The sequence below is a fragment of the Physella acuta genome, unplaced genomic scaffold (genome assembly GCF_028476545.2).
Source record: "Physella acuta isolate Inbredline_101_S28 unplaced genomic scaffold, ASM2847654v3 ptg000563l, whole genome shotgun sequence".
Taxonomy (NCBI): Eukaryota; Metazoa; Mollusca; class Gastropoda; family Physidae; genus Physella; species Physella acuta.
This window is the reverse complement of record NW_026732082.1, coordinates 171,333-191,368: the sequence shown is the minus strand read 5'-3', so window position 1 is coordinate 191,368 and position 20,036 is coordinate 171,333. Positions and strand designations below refer to the sequence as shown.

The window sequence follows — 20,036 nt, the reverse complement described above, 5'->3', positions numbered from 1 at the left end:
TGTAGGTGGTTGGTGTAGATGGTTGGTGTAGGTGGTTGTTGTAGTTGGTTAATGTAGGTGGTTGGTGAAGCAAGGTGGTTGGTGTAGGTGGTTGGCGTAGGTGGTTGGTGTAGGCGGTTGGTGTAGGTGGATGGTGTAGGTGGTTGATGTAGGTGGTTGGTTTAGGTGGTTGGTGTAGGCGGTAGGTGTAGGTGGTTGGTGTAGGTGGTTGGTGTAGGTGGATGGTGTAGGTGGTTGGTGTAGGCGGTTGGTGTAGGTGGTTGGTTTAGGTGGTTGGTGTAGGCGGTAGGTGTAGGTGGTTGGTGTAGGTGGTTGGTGTAGGTGGTTGGTGTAGGTGGTTGGTGTAGGCGGTAGGTGTAGGTGGTTGGTGTAGGTGGATGGTGTAGGTGGTTGGTGTAGGCGGTTGGTGTAGGTGGATGGTGTAGGCGGTAGGTGTAGGTGGTTGGTGTAGGTGATTGGTGATTGTCGTTGGTGATTGTGGTTGGTGTAGGTGGTTGGTGTTGGTGGTTGGTGTAGGTGGTTGGTGTAGGTGGTTGGTGTAGGTGGTTGTTGTAGGTGGTTGGTGTAGATGGTTGGTGTAGGTGGATGGTGTAGGTGGTTGGTGTAGGCGGTTGGTGTAGGTGGATGGTGTAGGTGGTTGATGTAGGTGGTTGGTTTAGGTGGTTGGTGTAGGCGGTAGGTGTAGGTGGTTGGTGTAGGTGATTGGTGATTGTCGTTGGTGATTGTGGTTGGTGTAGGTGGTTGGTGTTGGTGGTTGGTGTAGGTGGTTGGTGTAGGTGGTTGGTGTAGGTGGTTGGAGTAGGTGGTTGGTGAAGGTGGGTGGTGTAGGTGGTTGTTGTAGGTGGTTGATGTAGGCGGATGTTGTAGGTGGTTTTTGTAGGTGATTGGTGATTGTGGTTGGTATAGGTGGTTGGTTTTGGTGTAGGTGATTGGTGCAGGTGGTTGGTGAAGGCGGTTGGCGTTGGTGTAGGTGGTTTGTGCAGGATGTTGTTGTAGGTGGTTGATGTAGGTGGATGGTGCAGGTGGTTGGTGTAGGTGGTTGGTGCAGGTGGTTAGTGCAGGTGGTTGGTGCAGGTGGTTGGTGTAGGTGGTTGTTGTAGGTGATTGGTGTAGGTGGTTGTTGTTGGAGGTTGTTGTAAGTGGTTGGTGTAGGTGGTTGGTGTAGGTGGTTGGTGTAGGTGGTTGGTGTAGGTGGTTATTGTAGGTGTTTGTTGTGTAGTCACCGCCCAATCCACTTATTAATGAAAACAGACAGAGCAGATAAAAATAATTTCTTCAACCGAGTTGTCACCCATTGATGGCGGCGTGCGTGTATAACCAAAGAACCAATCATCTTGCGAATAAATTTCATGCCGTCTGTCAAGATTACGTTGGGAAAAAAAGAGTGAAAGAGTTATCAGACTGACGTTAAATGAGATCTGAGAACGATTGCAACTGTCTGACGGAGTTTTTCTAGAGCCAAGAACGCTCCGGGCATTCGGTTTCTAAATTAATTAGCGGCTTAAGAATCAACAACAAGCGTTGGCGTCAAGTGACGTGGGTGGTGGGGGGGGGGGGGGGGGGGATTGGGGGGAGGGAGGTTAGGGGCGAACTGTTAACAGGTGTGGTGTCTCATTGCATCATGTTGTCTGAAAGTCTGTCAACTTGTATATATATATATGTATATATATATATATATATATATATATATATATATATATATATATATATATATATATATATATATATATATATATATAATATATATATATATATATATATATATATATATATATATATATATATATATATATATATATATATATATATATATATTCACACATAGTTACATATATATGTGTGTGTTTTTGTGTGTATTTATCTAAGCATGTCTATTTTAATATTAATTAACTAAAACAGTCTGACTATAAAACTTCATTAAATGACCGTAGGGTTTTAAAGTCTTGCCTCATTAGTTTTATTTCTGACTATTTCTCCCTCAAAGCCTCTCGTTATTGGAAGCTACTCATTTAACTTTAAACTGCTCACAAATGCCACGTCCCAAATTAAAAATTTGATGACTACCTTTTAATGATGCAGATCGCAGTTTTACGTCACTAATCTCAGTCTAAAATACCAAACTTGACATTCATCAATATTAATTTGGTCGACTGAGTTTTTTATAAGTACATTTCTTTTTATTTAATTAAAACGTATCGTAATCGATATCAACATCAGATGTAATTACAGCCACTTTGAGAAAAACAAAAAAGTTATGAGCCCCTTTCCCGCGGAACAAAGGGAGTGAACTACCATGAAAAACTATGATTAGCGGACTTGGACTTGTGTTGTTATCGGAAATTGCCGCACGAACCATTTCTTTGGTGTAAAAGACACTTGAATGACGTCAGCCTCGGAGTGAAACGAAAATAGCATCAAACACGTTTGATAGTCTCAATTTAGCCTGGAACCTAAAAATGTTTTGAAGGTTGAAATTGGGTTGACGAACGAGATATGTAGGTTGCCAGATTGTAAGTGTTAAATATGCTTCTACTGCCACACTAACTATTGTAGTGTGAAGTATATTTGTGCGTAAAAGAGGTTCAGCTATTTTTTTAGCGCAATTTCCATACGAACAATTGCGATTATTAACTCGTCATTTCTGGATGGATGGATGGATGTGTGTCCGCAGCTTTAAGTCAAATCTCCTCCTCAACGAAGCAAAATCGAGGACTAGTTCCAAAGCAAATATGTTAAGCAAGTTCCAAGGATGATTGTGGGCCAAAAAAATTCCCGGAATTCCTTCCTGGATTTCCCGGAAAAGCCAAAAAACCTCGAACAAATGCAGTTTTTTGTCCATATCTAGGCAACCAGACCACTTAGCGACTTGAAACATTTACCAATCGATTCCTGCCATAATTTAGAACAATATTGCCGAAGAAAGTTTTCAAAAGTATCCTTTCGTTCGGTCACAAAAAATTAATTAAGAATTCTTAAACTGAGCATCGTGTAGGCCTAGGATGATATTTTTAATTTAAACTGAGCATCGTGTAAGTTTTTAGCGCAAAAAAATATCCTTTCGTTCGGTCACAAAAAAATTCAAAATTGTTATGGATAACATAAGGAAATTGCGCTTAAATTGTCACTAGACTTTTTATTAACTTGTTTTTCAAGTAAAGCTAACTAGAAAATTACTTTTTTCCGAAGTTGGGAAAATAATAATATCTACAAAGACCACTAACGCCACTGATGGTTGATACATTGCTTAAATCTGTGGCCTCCGAGTAGTTATAGTCCTACTACAAATATAAATGTTTTTTTTGTGTGAAGTTGGTTAAATATGTACAAGGGGTCGTCCGTAAATGACGTCACACTCGTAGGGGAAGGGGGCCAGGGGTTTGGTAATTTGGTCACGGTGTGTGATGAGGGGGTTCAGATGGTGTGACGTCACACTTTTGCATTATAAAAAAGCAATGTTAGAAAACGAGTTTTAGCCGTTATTTCGCTTTTTAGAAAACGGTTTTAATAAACTGTAATAGGAATTGATCAAAATACTTTATGTTGACAGAGTTCTGACAAGATTTTGGAAAAATATAGATGTTTTGAATAAAAATTAAACAGCAATTCTGAGGGGGGTTGTAGGGTGAGGTGTGACGTCATTTTAGGTGTGACGTGTGACGGAGGGGAGAGGTAAAAAACGTCAGAAAAACCGTGACGTCTACTACAAACAAAATTGATTTTTTGTGAAGTTGTTAAATCTATTCAACCACTAAAACATCACTGCCCAGTGTCCAATTGTGTTATATGCTCGTACAAGCTGTTGAAACAAATCAGTCTGGCGTTGTCCGGCAGGAGTGCTCATGGTTGCTAACTCTACAAGTCCCCTGCACATTGGTATTGGGTGGATAAAAGCTTTAGAAACACACCCAGAAAGAAAAGCAGGCTAAAACTAGAGTCAACTGGCCATTTAGCGCATAAAATGTTGGCAAGAAATGCTTTATTATGTTGGAGGAAATTCCCTTCAGTATTACAATTAAGAACACACAAAAAAGCCAGTATTAAAAAAATGTTTGCAACGCTGTACAATTGTAACATTTTTATCGCGTTTCTGTAAAAGCACTCCTGATTATAAAATTAAAACGTCATAATTGGTTTAACAAAATAAATCCATTAAAATAAAAGCTGGCAGTTCCAGAGGAAAGAAAAGTTTTTGTTCCACAACAAAAAGCCGGCACACATTTTAAAGCTAACTCCAGACCCCCTTTTTCCCAATTTGTTCATAGAAAGAAGTTTTTTTGTAGACGCGATTGTTAAAGAAGGTTTTTTATTCAGGACATGAACAATGGAAGGGGTTTACACGTTGATATCCCTTGGTGTAAAGGCGCAGAATTGAGCCTTGATAGGTGGATACAAGATTAGCCTTGATAGGTGGATACAAGATTAGCCCCGACGGTCGGATACAATATAAGTTTTGATAGGCGGGTACAAAGACAAGCATTTAAGATAAAATATGACAGGAGGATGCTAGAAACATTGACTGGTGGATACAGCTTAAGCAGATGGATACAAGATAAGTCTAAACTGGCTGATACAAGATAAGCATTGACATGAGGATACCAGATACGTCTAAACTGGCCGATACAAGATAAGCCTTCACAGATGGATTCAAGATAAGTCTAAGTTGGCTGATATAAGATAAGCCTTCACAGATAGATACAAGATAAGTCTAAACTGGCTAATACAAGATATGCCTTCACATATGGATTCAAGATAGATCTAAACTGGCTAATACAAGATAAACCTTCACAGATGGATACACGATAGGTCTAAACTGGCTCAAACAAGATTACCCTTGATATTATTACGTATTCACGTTGTCAGGGTGTGGTTAAGATGTATGTTAACCTTTATGTAAGGCTGCTATATAGAACGTTTTTTTTTGGTAAAGCTATGTTGTATGTTAGGTTGAATATTAGGATGTTTTAGGCTTAATTTTAGACCGTATGTTAGGCTGTGATAGGCTAAATTTTAGTATGCTTGTAATGCTATTTTAGGATATTTTTTAGGCTGCATTTTAGGATGTTTGATAAGTTGTAAAGATCAGTGGCGGATATTGCGCGATGCGGTAACTCATGGTGTCACCCTCACCCCACACAAAAAAGTATTTTTTTTGTCAACCCCTTTCCGGTCGATTCAAAATACTTAACAAAGCCTTTTTTTCTGTAAATTTTGCAGTTGGTGTCACCCCCCCCCCCCCCCACCCTACCTCGCGATGGCTCTGGTAAGAATGTACGTAGGTATGTTTGACTGTAAAGATAATCTAATACGGGTTAATAAATTGTTAATTGTGTTTGTGACCACTATATGTCGTTACACAGGACAGACATTCAAGATTTAGGGATTAGGTTTAAGGGTTGATTGGATGTGCTTACGTTGCGGGGGTAGGAAGATATTGTCATTGCAGTCAGGTGGTTAGGGCGTGGTTAGGCTAACTTTAGCCTATATTTTTTTATGTATGTTAAGGTTTTTAGGCTATATTTTGGACTCTTTGCTAGGCTGTTTTATACCATATTTTGGGCTATGTGTTAGGCTGTTTAAGGGTATATATTAGGCACTATGACCTGTTAATCGTAGACTGTATGCTTGTCAATATGTAAAACGCTTTTATGCTATACTCTAGGTTGTAAGGCTGTTTTAGGCTGTATTTGAAGCTGGATTTTAGACAGCTTTAGGCTATATATTTGGCTTTCTGCTAGGCTGCTTTAAGCCATATTTTGGGCTGTTTAAAGCTATATATAGACACTATGCTATGATGTGTGTAAGCTGTACTAACAGTATGCTAGTCTGTATATTACTCTTATATGCCATAATTAGAGTTGTTTGTAATGCTGTTTTAGGCTATATTTGAAGCTGTATATTTGGCTGTATAAAAGGCTGTATGATATGTAAAATGTATGTTATGTTGTGACTTTGGCTAGAATGTTGATTCAGTGCGGGTAAAGGAATGTTTAATTTGTTTGTTGGGATTATATGTGATTACACAGGACAGACATTCAAGATTTAGGGATTAGATTTAAGGGTTGATTGGATGTGCTTACGTGGCGGGGGTAGGAAGACAGCAGCAATGTGGTCACGTGGTTAGGGTGTGTTTAGGGTGTGGTTAGGGTGTGTTTAGGTTTATGATGTGGTGACGTAGAATGATGCCATTTAGATGAGAGTATGGTGAGGTTAGGAAGAGGATATGGTGAGGTTTGGGTCTTGTTAGGGTGAGGTTTGGGTATCGTTAGTGTAAGGTTAGGGTAAGCTTGGGTGAGGTTAGTAAGAGGTTAGTGTGAGGTTAATGTGAGGTTAGTGTGAGATTAGTGTGAGGTTAAGTTCCCTTTTCAAACCTGACGGTCTAAAGGTCAAGTGAAGTAGAGTTCGCTTGTTTCTGTGACCTCTGCATATGAAGAGCTAGTGTGATCAGCACTATGCCCAGCCGCCTTTACTTTCCCTAACGTGAGTTAGGTACCCATCAGATTTTGGTGGACTCATGAACGGTCTACTGACTTGAACCCGGATTCAAACTCGAGACTTACGGGTTAGTAATCCAGCTCTCTACCGCTAGATCCCTTCCCTCCCATTAGTGTGAGGTTAGGGTGAGCTTAGTGTAAGGTTAGCAGGTTAGTGTGAGTTTAGGATGAGTTTAGGGTGAGGTTAATGTGAGGTTAGGGTGAGGTTAGGGTAAGGTTAGCAGGTTAGTGTGAGGTTGGGATGAGGTTAGGTTGAGGTTAGTGTGAGGTTAGGGTGAGCTTAGTGTAAGGTTAGCAGGTTAGTGTGAGATTAGTGTGAGGTTAGGGTGAGGTTAGTGTAAGGTTAGCAGGTTAGTGTGAGGTTAGGATGAGGTTAAGGTGAGGTCAGTGTGAGGTTAGGGTGAGGTTAGTGTAAGGTTAGCAGGTTAGTGTGAGGTTAGGATGAGGTTAAGGTGAGGTCAGTGTGAGGTTGGTGAGAGGTTGGTGAGAGGTTAGTGTGAGATTAGTGTGAGTTTAGGTTGAGGTTAGGGTGTGGTTATGGTGAGGTTAGTGTGATGTAACTGCTAGGTAAGAGCGACGCCATAATAGGTTTAGGTTGATGTTAGGATAAAGTGACGGTTAAGAAATTAAATTAAGAAACAATTATTTAGAAGTAAATGTCTTTCAATACCAGTATATTGTAAATATGTTTTAGAGGCCAAAATTCAGACGTATGTTTTAAAGACCAAAATTTAGAAATATGTTTTTATTGATAAAATATGCCACGCGTACATAAACCACTTTAACCTAACACGCATTATTTATACGTCTACTAATACTGTGTTCATTGATTCATTGCTAGGTATGTCTAGTTGAATGTCAATAGACGAATTGCAAGGAAAAATTACTGAAGTTGAAGCAATGGCTCACACATTTTGCATTTAATAATATCAATTTGCTTAACTCACATGGCAATATGTAAAATGTAATAAGAATAGGCAAGTAGAGTATTTTGTTTAGTATGCGATCAACAATAAAATCTGATTAATCGAAATTCCTCTCTCGTACAGGTATGCTTTAAATTAAAATAAACCGGGAGTGATCTCCCCTAAACTTTCTCGAATATTCTTATATAAAATAACAGGGGATGGGAACTCGGGCTATAGACATGATTTTTAATCCATTTTAAATACTTAAAGTTTTAAAAATAGAATAAAATCTCGTAGACAAATTAATTGCACACCAAGTGAACGCCAAATAAAAAAGCGCATAATAGTGCGCAATATTATTAGTACTTTTAAAATTTACATTAGTTTTTTGAGAAATCGGAAGTAGCGTAAATTACTACTTCCGTTCAACGAAAATGACTCAAAATTTAACAGAAGATAGAGAATTAGATCTTTTACTTACATGTGAAATTTCGTTTATCTATCTGAAATAGTACTCAAGTTATAGGCTTTTGAAAATTTCAAAGTAGGAAAAGTACCACTTCCGGTTATCGGAAATCGCTCAAAAGTTGATACGGATCTACGATTTTGATAAAATACTTATATATGAAATTTCATCAACCTAGCTGTAACGGTACTCAAGTTATCGTGTTTACACACACACACACACACAGACACACAGACTTACGGACAGAATTGCAAAGTCCAGTTTTTCAGACTGGATTACGCATAAAACCTCTTAATTTTGATAAATCTGGATTGATAATTTTTGCCCTATAAAAATAAGTCCTCTATACTTCGGATGTGATGAAGGACTGAGGTGTAATACGGTGAAAATTGTTAAAATTTCAAGTGATTTTTGTGCACGATTACAATACTTTCTCTATACTTCGTATATAAGAGAAAGTAAAAACATAGATATTAATCTTTTTATACCTGATGGAAAATCTCGCAAATGAAAATATTCATATTTCAAAAAAATTACTTTGTGATTAGTCACACGCGAAATTCTTGAGTTAGAATCCTGGTTCAAATTAGTAGAATGTCCCTGAGTTCACTCAGTTTTGATGGGTACCTATCTCACTTTAGGAAAACAAAAGACGGTTAGGCACAGCGCTGAAAACATTATCCTTCAAAAGTCGACGTCTCTCAAGAGGTTAACTCTACTTCACTTGTTCAATAGATCGTAGGTTACAAGAGACCTGTATTTTATTTACCATGAAATAATTAACGAGAGAGGTCGGTTTAAAATACAATCAAAATAGTGAACCCGTTCATCGCTTTAGTCTACATCAGGTGTTAAGATCTAGGGTACTAGCCCCCAGTCCCCCATCCTGAAGAACCATGAACCTAACCTAACCCTAGCCCCAACCCAAAGCTATAGATAAGCCTACCCTCAACATTAATCCTAAAACCACTTAAATCTAACACTAACCCTGACTCTAAATAACATTAGCCTTAACCCTAACCAAACCTTCATTGTAACGATAACCCTTCCCTAACGTAGCGGAGCGGAGGGTAATTGACATTGAGCAACTGACGGGGGGGGGGTGTAATGTCATGCTCTAATATAACTTGTCTTTTACCTTGTTTTGCTCTCTTCCTGACTGACTATACATGTCAACTCTACTTCACCTGCGCCAAAGATCGTCAGGTTCTGTAAGATAACTTTACTGTACCTTCTCTCTTGCGTCAACGAGGCATTGATTGGTGTTCGTGTTACTTTATTTTATAGCATTTTCCATTCCCTTCCCAACAGATCAGTGCCTAATATCTTCCAGAATTCTTATATATATATATATATATATATATATATATATATATATATATATATATATATATATATATATATATATATATATATATATATATATATATATATATATATATATATTGTTGTCCTTAGGGTAGCTCAAACTTACCATCACAATTTCTTGACCTTTCACCCCCTACCCAAAAGCGTGTCCACCGCCCACCCGTCCCCGGGTTGAAATAAATATATCAGAGGCGTAGCGACCCATCCCGGCGCCCGGGGACAAACTTTCAATTTGGCGCCCCCCTCGGGATCAACCTTTCAATTTTCGATTTGCACCCCCCCCCCTCGAACTTTCGATTTGCATCCCCCTCATATTTTTTACAACCCATTTAGCACCCCCTAAGGTCGACGCCCGGGGACATATGTACCCCTGCCCCTTTTCGCTACGCCTCTGAAATATATATATATATATATATATATATATATATATATATATATATATATATATATATATATATATATATATATATATATATATATATGTGTGTGTGTGTGTGTGTGTGTGTGTGTATGTATGTATGTATGTATGTATGTATATATTCACACATATTTACATATATATGTGTGTGTTTTTGTGTGTATTATGTAAGCATGACTATTTTAATCTATATATATAATTCTCTTCTTCGAGCCGTTAGAAAACAAGCTGCAAACGCTCTCCCTACCTCCCCACCCCTACATGGTTTTAGTGAGCTGTGTTCACTCTAAATGTTTACAAGCAGAGCCAACGATTTTAAACGTAGGGGGGGGGGGGGAGGAGGGAAGGAAGGGGGGGGTGGGGCGAGCTACTTATAGTGTTTTAAAGAAATATTTTCAGTGTCAGCGTTGGTACTGTCGAATTCACAAATTATGAATTATTGAAAATTAGAAACAACTAAATAGCGGCGTATGTTATGCCGCGGGCCGGCTCGTATTAATTAAAACTTATCGTTATCGTTATCAACATCAGATGTAATGACAGTCACTTTGAGAAAAACAGTTATGAGCCCCTTTCCCGCTGAACAAAGGGAGTGAACTACCATGAAAAACTATGATTAGCGGACTTGGACTTGTGTTGTTATCGGAAATTGCCGCACGAACCATTTCTTTGGTGTAAAAGACACTTGAATGACGTCAGCCTCGGAGTGAAACGAAAATAGCATCAAACACGTTTGATAGTCTCAATTTAGCCTGGAACCTAAAAATGTTTTGAAGGTTGAAATTGGGTTGACGAACGAGATATGTAGGTTGTCAAATTGTAAGTGGTAAATATGCTTCTACTGCCACACTAACTATTGTAGTGTGAAGTATATTTGTGCGTAAAAGAGGTTCAGTTTTTTTTTCAAGTAAAGCTAACTAGAAAATTACTTTTTTCCGAATTTTGGATAATAATAATAATATCTACAAAGACCACTAACGCCACTGATGGTTGATACATTGCTTAAATCTGTGGCCTCCGAGTAGTTATAGTCCTACTACAAATATAAATGTTTTTTTGTGTGAAGTTGGTTAAATATGTACAAGGGGTCGTCCATAAATGACGTCACACTCGTAGGGGGAAGTGGGCCAGGGGTTTGGTAATTTTGTCACGGTGTGTGATGAGGGGGTTCAGATGGTGTGACGTCACACTTTTGCATTATAAAAAAGCAATGTTAGAAAACGAGTTTTAGCCGTTATTTCGCTTTTTAGAAAACGGTTTTAATAAACTGTAATAGGAATTGATCAAAATACTTTATGTTGACAGAGTTCTGACAAGATTTTGGAAAAATATCGATGTTTTGAATAAAAATTAAACAGCAATTCTGAGGGTGGTTGTAGGGTGAGGTCTGACGTCATTTTAGGTGTGACATGTGACGGAGGGGAGAGGTAAAAAACGTCAGAAAAACCGTGACGTCTACTACAAACAAAATTGATTTTTTGTGAAGTTGTTAAATCTATTCAACCACTAAAACATCACTGCCCAGTGTCCAGTTGTGTTATATGCTCGTACAAGCTGTTGAAACAAATCAGTCTAGTTTTTTTCTGGCAGGAGTGCTCATGGTTGCTAACTCTACAAGTCCCTTGCAGATTGGTATCGGGTGGATAAAAGCTTTAGAAACACACCCAGAAAGAAAAGCAGGATAAAATCAGAGTCAACGTCCATTTAGCGCATAAAATGTTGGCAAGAAATGCTTTATTATGTTGGAGGAAATTCCCTTCAGTATTACAATTAAGAACAAAAATAAAAGCCATTTTTAAAAAATGTCTGCAACGCTGTACAATTGTAACATTTTTATCGCGGTTCTGTAAAAGCACTCCTGATTATAAAATTAAAACGTCATAATTGGTTTAACAAAATAAATCCATTAAAATAAAAGCTGGCAGTTCCAGAGGAAAGAAAAGTTTTTGTTCCACAACAAAAAGCCGGCACACATTTTAAAGCTAACTCCAGACCCCCTTTTTCCCAATTTGTTCATAGAAAGAAGTTTTTTGTAGACGTGATTGTTAAAGAAGGTTTTTATTCTGGACATGAACCATAGAAGGGGTTTACACGTTGATTTCCCTTGGTGTAAAGGCGCAGAAGTGAGCCTTGATAGGTGGATACAAGAGTATCTTTGAAAGGCGATTACAAGATTAGCCTTGATAGGCGAATACAAGATTAGCCTTGTTAGAAGGATACAAGATTAGCCTTGATAGAAGGATACAAGATTAGCCTTGTTAGAAGGATACAATATTAGCCTTGATACGCGGATACAAGATTAGCCTTGATAGGCGGATACAAGATTAGCTTTGATAGAAGGATACAAGATAAGCTTTGATGGGCGGATACAAGATTAACCTTGATATAAGGATAAAAGACTAACTTTGATGAACGGATACAAGATTAGATTTGATAGGTGGATACAAGATTAGCTTTGATAGGCGGATACAAGATTAGCTTTGATAGAAGGATACAAGATTAGCTTTAACAAAAGGATAAAAGATTAGCTTTGATAGGTGGATACAAGATTAGCTTTGATAAAAGGATACCAGAGTAGCCTTGACAGGCGGATACAAGATTAGCTTTGATAAAATTATCAAGATTAGCTTGGATAAAAAGATACAAGAATAGACTTGATAGAAGGATACAAGATTAGCTTTGATAGAAGGATACAAGATTAGCTTTGATAGAAGGATACAAGATTAGCTTTGATAGGTGGATACAAGATTAGCCTTGATAGGCGGATACAAGATTAGCCTTGACAGGCGAATATAATAAAAGTACTGACTGAGAAATACAAGATTAAACTAGATAGAGGATATAAGTATTAACAGAAAGATACAAGATAAGCGTTGATATGCAGATATAAGATAAGTATTGAGAGAAGTATACAAGATTAGCCTTGTAGGTGGATACAAGGTAAGTATTGAGAGAATGATACAAAACAACCATTGACAGGCGGATACAAGATTATCCTTACTATGTGGTTACAGGATAAGTATTGACAGTTGGATACAAGATAAGCTGTAACAGTCGGATAAAAAATTATCCTTACTATCTATGTGGTTACAAAATAAGTATTGACAGTTGCATAAAAGATAAGCCTTGACACGAGGATAATAAACCGGGAGTGATCTCCCCTAAACTTTCTCGAATATTCTTATATAAAATAACAGGGGATGGGAACTCGGGCTATAGACATGATTTTTAATCCATTTTAAATACTTAAAGTTTTAAAAATAGAATAAAATCTCGTAGAAAAATTAATTGCACACCAAGTGAACGCCAAATAAAAAAGCGCATAATAGTGCGCAATATTATTAGTACTTTTAAAATTTACATTAGTTTTTTGAGAAATCGGAAGTAGCGTAAATTACTACTTCCGGTCAACGGAAATTACTCAAAATTTAACAGAAGGTAGAGAATTAGATTTTTTACTTACATGTGAAATTTCGTTTATCTATCTGAAATAGTACTCAAGTTATAGGCTTTTGAAAATTTCAAAGTAGGAAAAGTACCACTTCCGGTTATCGGAAATCGCTCAAAAGTTGATACGGATCTACGATTTTGATAAAATACTTATATATGAAATTTCATCAACCTAGCAGTAACGGTACTCAAGTTGTCGTGTTTACACACGGACAGACAGCAGAGTTTCTTCCAGGCATCTCTTCGGGGGGGCTTTGCCCCCCCGAAAAATTTTTACCGCCCCCCCGAACGAAATGAAATTTATATAATTTATATAGAAAATATATACTTTTAACAGTGTCCGCCCCCCCGAAGAAAGTTTACCGCCCCCCCGAAGATTTCAAGTGCCCCCCCGGAGAAAAAAGTCTGGAAGAAACACTGACAGACAGACAGACACACAGACAGACACACAGACAGACACACAGACATACGGACAAGATTGCAAAATTATGTTTTTCCGTATCAGTGAGGTGTAAAACGTACAAATCTCGATTTTTTTTTTGCACGATTACAAGACTTTCTCTATACTTCGTATATACGAGAAAGTAAAAATATATGGAATTGCGGTAGGAAGATTAAAGATGGATACAAGATAAGCGATGACGGTCGGATACAATATAAGTTTTGATATGTGGGTATAAAGACAAGCATTTCCAGCTGAATACAAGATACAATTTGACAGGAGGATACTAGAAACATTGACTGGTGGATACAGTTTAAGCAGATGGATACAAGATAAGTCTAAACTGGCTGATACAAGATAAGCCTTCACAGATGAATACAGAATTAGTCTTGACAGGCGGAAACAAAATAGGTATTGACATGCAGATATACTATAAGCGGATACAAGATAAGCCTTGACAAGATAAGTCTTTTTTTCTTTAATTAACGTGTCAACCCCCCCCCCCCCTTTAAAAATATGTACATCCCCAATTAAACCCAGATGAAAAATGTTCCATAATTCTTACTCCCTACTTTGTCAAAAACGGAAATCTTACTCACCGCTCCATTTGAAACTTGCCCATGTCTTCAGTAGTCCGAGTATTGACGGTCTAGCGCTGAGTTGATCGTACTCAAATTTCTCCACTGAGCCGCCTGAGTTTTCACTTAATTTTAAAATAATTCTCCCTGGGTAGCGAACTTTTAACCAACACTCATCCCAGTTCGTCAGCACTACGTGGCAACAGTTTCTTACAACCTTATTTGGAAAGCCATTTCGAGTATCGCCTCCGACCTACCTGACCAATCAGCACACACGCACGCGCCGTCGTTTCGCACGTGACTGTAGCGGCTCTGATTGGCCAGTTTTCTGTCTCCCTGAGTGGGTTTTAATACCTGGTGGGGTTGCCATTCATTGAAAGGTGGTTCAAACTAAACGGGTTGCGATTCATTTAAAGGTGGTTCATACAAAACGGGTAGCGATTCATTTAAAGGTGGTTCAAACTAAACGGGTTGCGGTTCATTGAAAGGTGGTTTAAACTAAACGGGTTGCCATTTCATTGAAAGTTGGTTTTAACTAAACGGTTTGCGGTTCATTGAAAGGAGGTTCAAAGTAAACGGGTTGCCATTCATTTAAAGGTGGTTCAAACTAAACGGGTTGCCATTCATTGAAAAGTGGTTCAATAAAAACAGGTTGCGATTCATTGAAAGGTGGTTCAAACAAAACGGGTTGCCATTCATTGAAAGGTGTTCAAACAGAATATTCACAAAACCAACTGTATGTTATACTGAATGTAGCACGACTTCAAGTTCTTGTCGTCTAAAACCAACAATAAAAATAACCATTCAACTTGCATGTGACGGGCCGGTGGGTAGAGTGCTCTACTGCTAACCCGAAAGTGGAATCTCCGAATCAAGTCTAGAACATTCCCTTGATAGGTATCTGACCAAGGGGAAGTAAATGCGCCCAGTGGCGTCACTAGGTCGGGTGTCACCCGGTGAGGCACCTCATGGTATCTATCCCCGCCCTTTTTTTTCTCAGTAAATTTTCCTTTTAGTGTCACCCCTCCCCCGGTAAAAGCTTTAAACTGTTCACATTTAATACAAACGATGTTTATCTATAGTCGGTTGTTAATACTGCTGAGTGTAGTATTGTCTTCTCTATAGTTAGCATGTTTACGTCAAGGTGCCCCCCCCCCCCCCTTTTTTTTAACTTAATTAACCATTCATTGAAGTGGCAAAAAAAATATTATTCTATAAATCTTGCAATTTTTCTGTCTTGGTGTCACCCCCCTAAATGGTGTCACCCGATGCGGTCCGCACCCCCCCCCCCCGGCTCGCGACGCCTATGCCGTGATCATAGAAACAGATAAACTCTACTACGTCTGTACTATTTATATCAGGACGAAAGGGTAACAAACTCATGTAATCAACGAGAGTAACCTTAGACATGTACATTCATCGCGTTACAATTTGAGTCACGTCAAAAGAAGTGGAAAAAAATTAGTTTGTATTGAAATTCAAAAACGTCTGTGCAAGAACAATTCATGAACCACAGGCAATGTAGTTTAAATCTGAGGTTAAAATAAACAAAATTACAAACTGCTTAAAAATACACAAAAGCAAGAACGCGTCAAATTCTATTTAACCTTTTCTCAAATTAAATTAACGTTGGATCTCGAGTTTGAGAATATTGTTCAAGTCATAACGATGACGTTCATCAAACGAACCATCGTAAAAACAGGTGCTACTTGACATTGTTCGTTGACTCTAATGTGTTCATGAGTAAAACTAACTCCAGACACAAGACCTGACCATCAATGACCCCCCCCCCCTCCACACACACACACACGATCTGACCATCGAAGACCCCCCCCCCCCCTTTACACGACATTATTTCACGACCTTTTCGACTATGTAATTAACTTACCAGTGTGAGGTAGAGTGATGATGCTGATTTGGTAACTTTGTTTAAATTAACAGCTGAATGCATTAATGCCTCTGTTAAAATTAAAAGCTGAATGCATTAATGCCTTTGTTAAAATTAACAGCTGAATGCATTAATGCCTCTGTTAAAATTAACAGCTGAATGCATTAATGCCTCTGTTAAAATTAAAAGCTGAATGCATCAATGCCTCTGTTAAAATTAACAGCTGAATGCATCAATGTCTTTGTTAAAATTAACAGCTGAATGCACCAATGTCTGTTTAAATTAACAGCTGAATGCATAAATGTCTTGGGTGTGTGATGTTGTAGACTTACGCCAGCAACAATCAGATGATGATCAGCGGTGACCAGCACGCTTGACCACCAAGGCCAACTGTCTAAATCAGGGGTCTCCAATCTTTTCAGTCCGAGGGCCGCATTAACTATCAAATTTCAGTTCGGGGGCCAGTTTCTTCCATGCTTGTCATTGATTTTTCTGGGCAAATTTCCTCAGCCATCACCAACAAACGTTTTTTTCCCGTGGACAAAAAGATCTCCGCGGGCCGGATGAGAGGACATCGCGGGCCGTAGTTTGGAGACCCCTGGTCTAAATCACCACAACCCTGGCTAACACTATGGTATGGCTTAGGACAGCCGTCACGTGGTACACTGTTTGATTGAAAGTCAACACATCACTACGTATTTGCGTGGGCCGACACGTTATACAATACTACTGCATAATAAATCAATACTTTCTATCAGCTTCTGTGGGCGGTGGCCAAGCATGGAGCCAATGTCCATGAAATTGATTCTTCCAAAGTTGATATGACACTGTCCAGCAAAGATAAAATACTTCTGACAAAGGGCTATAAGTACGTGACAATGCTGGCATACGGTGAGCACATGTCTGCCGGACATAAGGGACTTAGTCACTCTACCCACATAGGCCTACACATTTAGTTTCAGACAGATTATAAATCAACGGTTTCCAATTTCCATACTCCCTGGGGAGGCGCGGACTAGTGCCGACGGGGGTGTGGACTAGTGCTAGGGGAGGCACGGATTAGTGCTAGAGATATATTAGTGCTAGGGGAGGCGCGGACTAGTGCCGACGGGGGTGTGGACTAGTGCTAGGGGAGGCACGGATTAGTGCTAGAGATATATTAGTGCTAGGGGAGGCGCGGACTAGTGCTGACGGGGGTGTGGACTAGTGCTGACGGGGTGTGGACTAGTGCTGACGGGGTGTGGACTAGTGCTAGGGGAGGTGCAGACTAGTGCTAGGGGAGGCACGGATTAGTGCTATGGGAGGCGCGGACTAGTGCCGACGGGGGTGTGGACTAGTGCTAGGGGAGGCACGGATTAGTGCTAGAGATATATTAGTGCTAGGGGAGGTGTGGACTAGTGCTAGGGGAGGCGCGGACTAGTGCTGACGGGGGTGTGGACTAGTACTAGGGGAGGCACGGATTAGTGTCTGAGGTACTCTTTTCCTTTCTACGTTTCAAAATTGTTCCAGTACAAACTGTTAGCACGTTAAGAATAATAAGGGTTATCGTTCTACTTGAAAACTATAGGCCTAAACATTCAGACAAAAAATCTATGTTTAACGCAAGGAGATAGAGACCAGATTAAACCCATTATTTTTTAGCGCAATTTCCATACTGGACAATTGCGATTATTAACTCGTCATTTCTGGTGATGGATGGATGGATGTGTGTCCGCAGCTTTAAGTCGTATCTCCTCCTCAACGAAGCAATATCGAGGACTAGTTCCAAAGCAAATATGTTAAGCAAGTTCCGAGAATGATTGTGGGCCAAAAAAATTCCCGGAATTCCTTCCTGGATTTCCCGGAAAAGCCAAAAAACCTCGAAAAAATGCAGTTTTTGGCCCATATCTCGGCAACCAGACCACTTAGCGACTTGAAACATTTACCAATCAATTTCTGCCATAATTTAGAACAATATTGCCGAAGAAAGTTTTCAAAAATATCCTTTCGTTCGGTCACAAAAAAATATTTACTACTTTTTTAAACTGAGCATTGTGTAGGCCTAGGATGATATTTACTACTTTTAAAAAAAAAAAACTGAGCATCGTGTAGGCCTACTCGTTAAAATAAAACTATTTCCGTTGATATAGGTTAATATAGTTGTCTTTTTTTTAGTGCAAAAAAAATATCCTTTCGTTCGGTCACAAAAAATTAAACATTGTTATGGATAACATAAGGAAATTGCGCTTAAATTGTCACTAGACTTTTTATTAACTTGTTTAAAGGAGGCGCAGTAACAAAGGTTGGAAACGCTGTTCTAAATTGATAATTAACATTTTTTAATGATTTATTTGACGCCTTGCAACAAACGGAAATAATTTCCCCGTCATAACACGGTGTTTTCCAGTCAATTTTGTCAAGACAGAAATGGGCAACTGGTCTCTGAACTAACTCTCTAGGGACTAAGTGCTCCCGTGTAGTTTCCCCACTAGGGGTAAGGGGAACAACTCTATGACTAACAACAGTCACGATTTCAACTTCCTGGAACTCGGCGAAGAAAGGGAAGTAATCAATTCCTAGCCAACAGTAGATTAGGGCGAAATAATTGACCAATGACTAAACAGTATTTTTGGTCAAAACAGAAAATGTGATATTTTTGGTCAAAACAAGAAATGTGATGTTTTTGTTTGACCAGATGAAGGCTTGACTTTCTATGGCGATAACTGGGTGCTGATGTGTAGTGGTGGGAATTTGGTTGACCACAAGTCTACTGATGTCAACACAGCTGACCACAAGTCTACTGATGTCAACACAGCTGACCACAAGTCTACTGATCTCAACACAGCTGACCACAAGTCTACTGATCTCAACACAGCTGACCACAAGTCTACTGATCTCAACACAGCTGACCACAAGTCTACTGATCTCAACACAGCTGACCACATGTCTACTGATGTCAACACAGCTGACCACAAGTCTACTGATCTCAACACAGCTGACCGCAAGTCTACTGATCTCAACACAGCTGACCACAAGTCTACTGATCTCAACACTGCTGACCACAAGTCTATTGATCTCAACACAGCTGACCGCAAGTCTACTGATCTCAACACAGCTGACCACAAGTCTACTGATCTCAACACTGCTGACCACAAGTCTATTGATCTCAACACAGCTGACCACAAGTCTACTGATCTCAACACAGCTGACCACAAGTCTACTGATCTCAACACAGCTGACCACAAGTCTACTGATCTCAACACAGCTGACCACAAGTCTACTGATCTCAACACAGCTGACCACAAGTCTACTGATCTGAACACAGCTGACCGCAAGTCTACTGATCTCAACACAGCTGACCACAAGTCTACTGATCTCAACACAGCTGACCGCAAGTCTACTGATCTCAACACAGCTGACCACAAGTCTACTGATCTCAACACAGCTGACCACAAGTCTACTAATCTCAACACAGCTGACCGCAAGTCTACTGATCTCAACACAGCTGACCGCAAGTCTACTGATCTCAACACAGCTGACCACAAGTCTACTGATCTCAACACAGCTAACCAAAAAGCTGACCACAAGTCTAGTGATCTCAACACAGCTGACCAAAAAGCTGACCACAAGTCTACTGATGTCAACACAGCTGACCACAAGTCTACTGATCTCAACACAGCTGACCACAAGTCTACTGATCTCAACACAGCTGACCACAAGTCTACTGATCTCAACACAGCTGACCACAAGTCTACTGATCTCAACACAGCTGACCGCAAGTCTACTGATCTCAACACAGCTGACCACAAGTCTACTGATCTCAACACAGCTGACCACAAGTCTACTGATCTCAACACAGCTGAACACAAGTCTACTGATCTCAACACTGCTGACCACAAGTCTACTGATGTCAACACAGCTGACCACAAGTCTACTGATGTCAACACTGCTGACCACAGTGATTTAAATTCTACTAACTTACACTTGCCATGCAACTTTCCTGACCAAACATGACTAAAGGGAAACACTTGTTTACAACAGACTTAGA

At 39.4% G+C, this 20,036-nt stretch overlaps 1 protein-coding gene across 1 annotated transcript; it reads left to right on the top strand.

The window, feature by feature from the left end:
- Positions 1-15,789: 15,789 nt before the first annotated feature.
- LOC131946570 (Duffy receptor alpha form-like) lies at positions 15,790-20,002 on the top strand. The gene is made up of 3 exons (XM_059307423.1): positions 15,790-15,813; positions 16,768-16,900; positions 18,684-20,002. Exons 1-3 carry the CDS (start codon positions 15,790-15,792, stop codon positions 20,000-20,002), a joined length of 1,476 nt encoding a protein of 491 aa, XP_059163406.1.
- Positions 20,003-20,036: the final 34 nt, after the last annotated feature.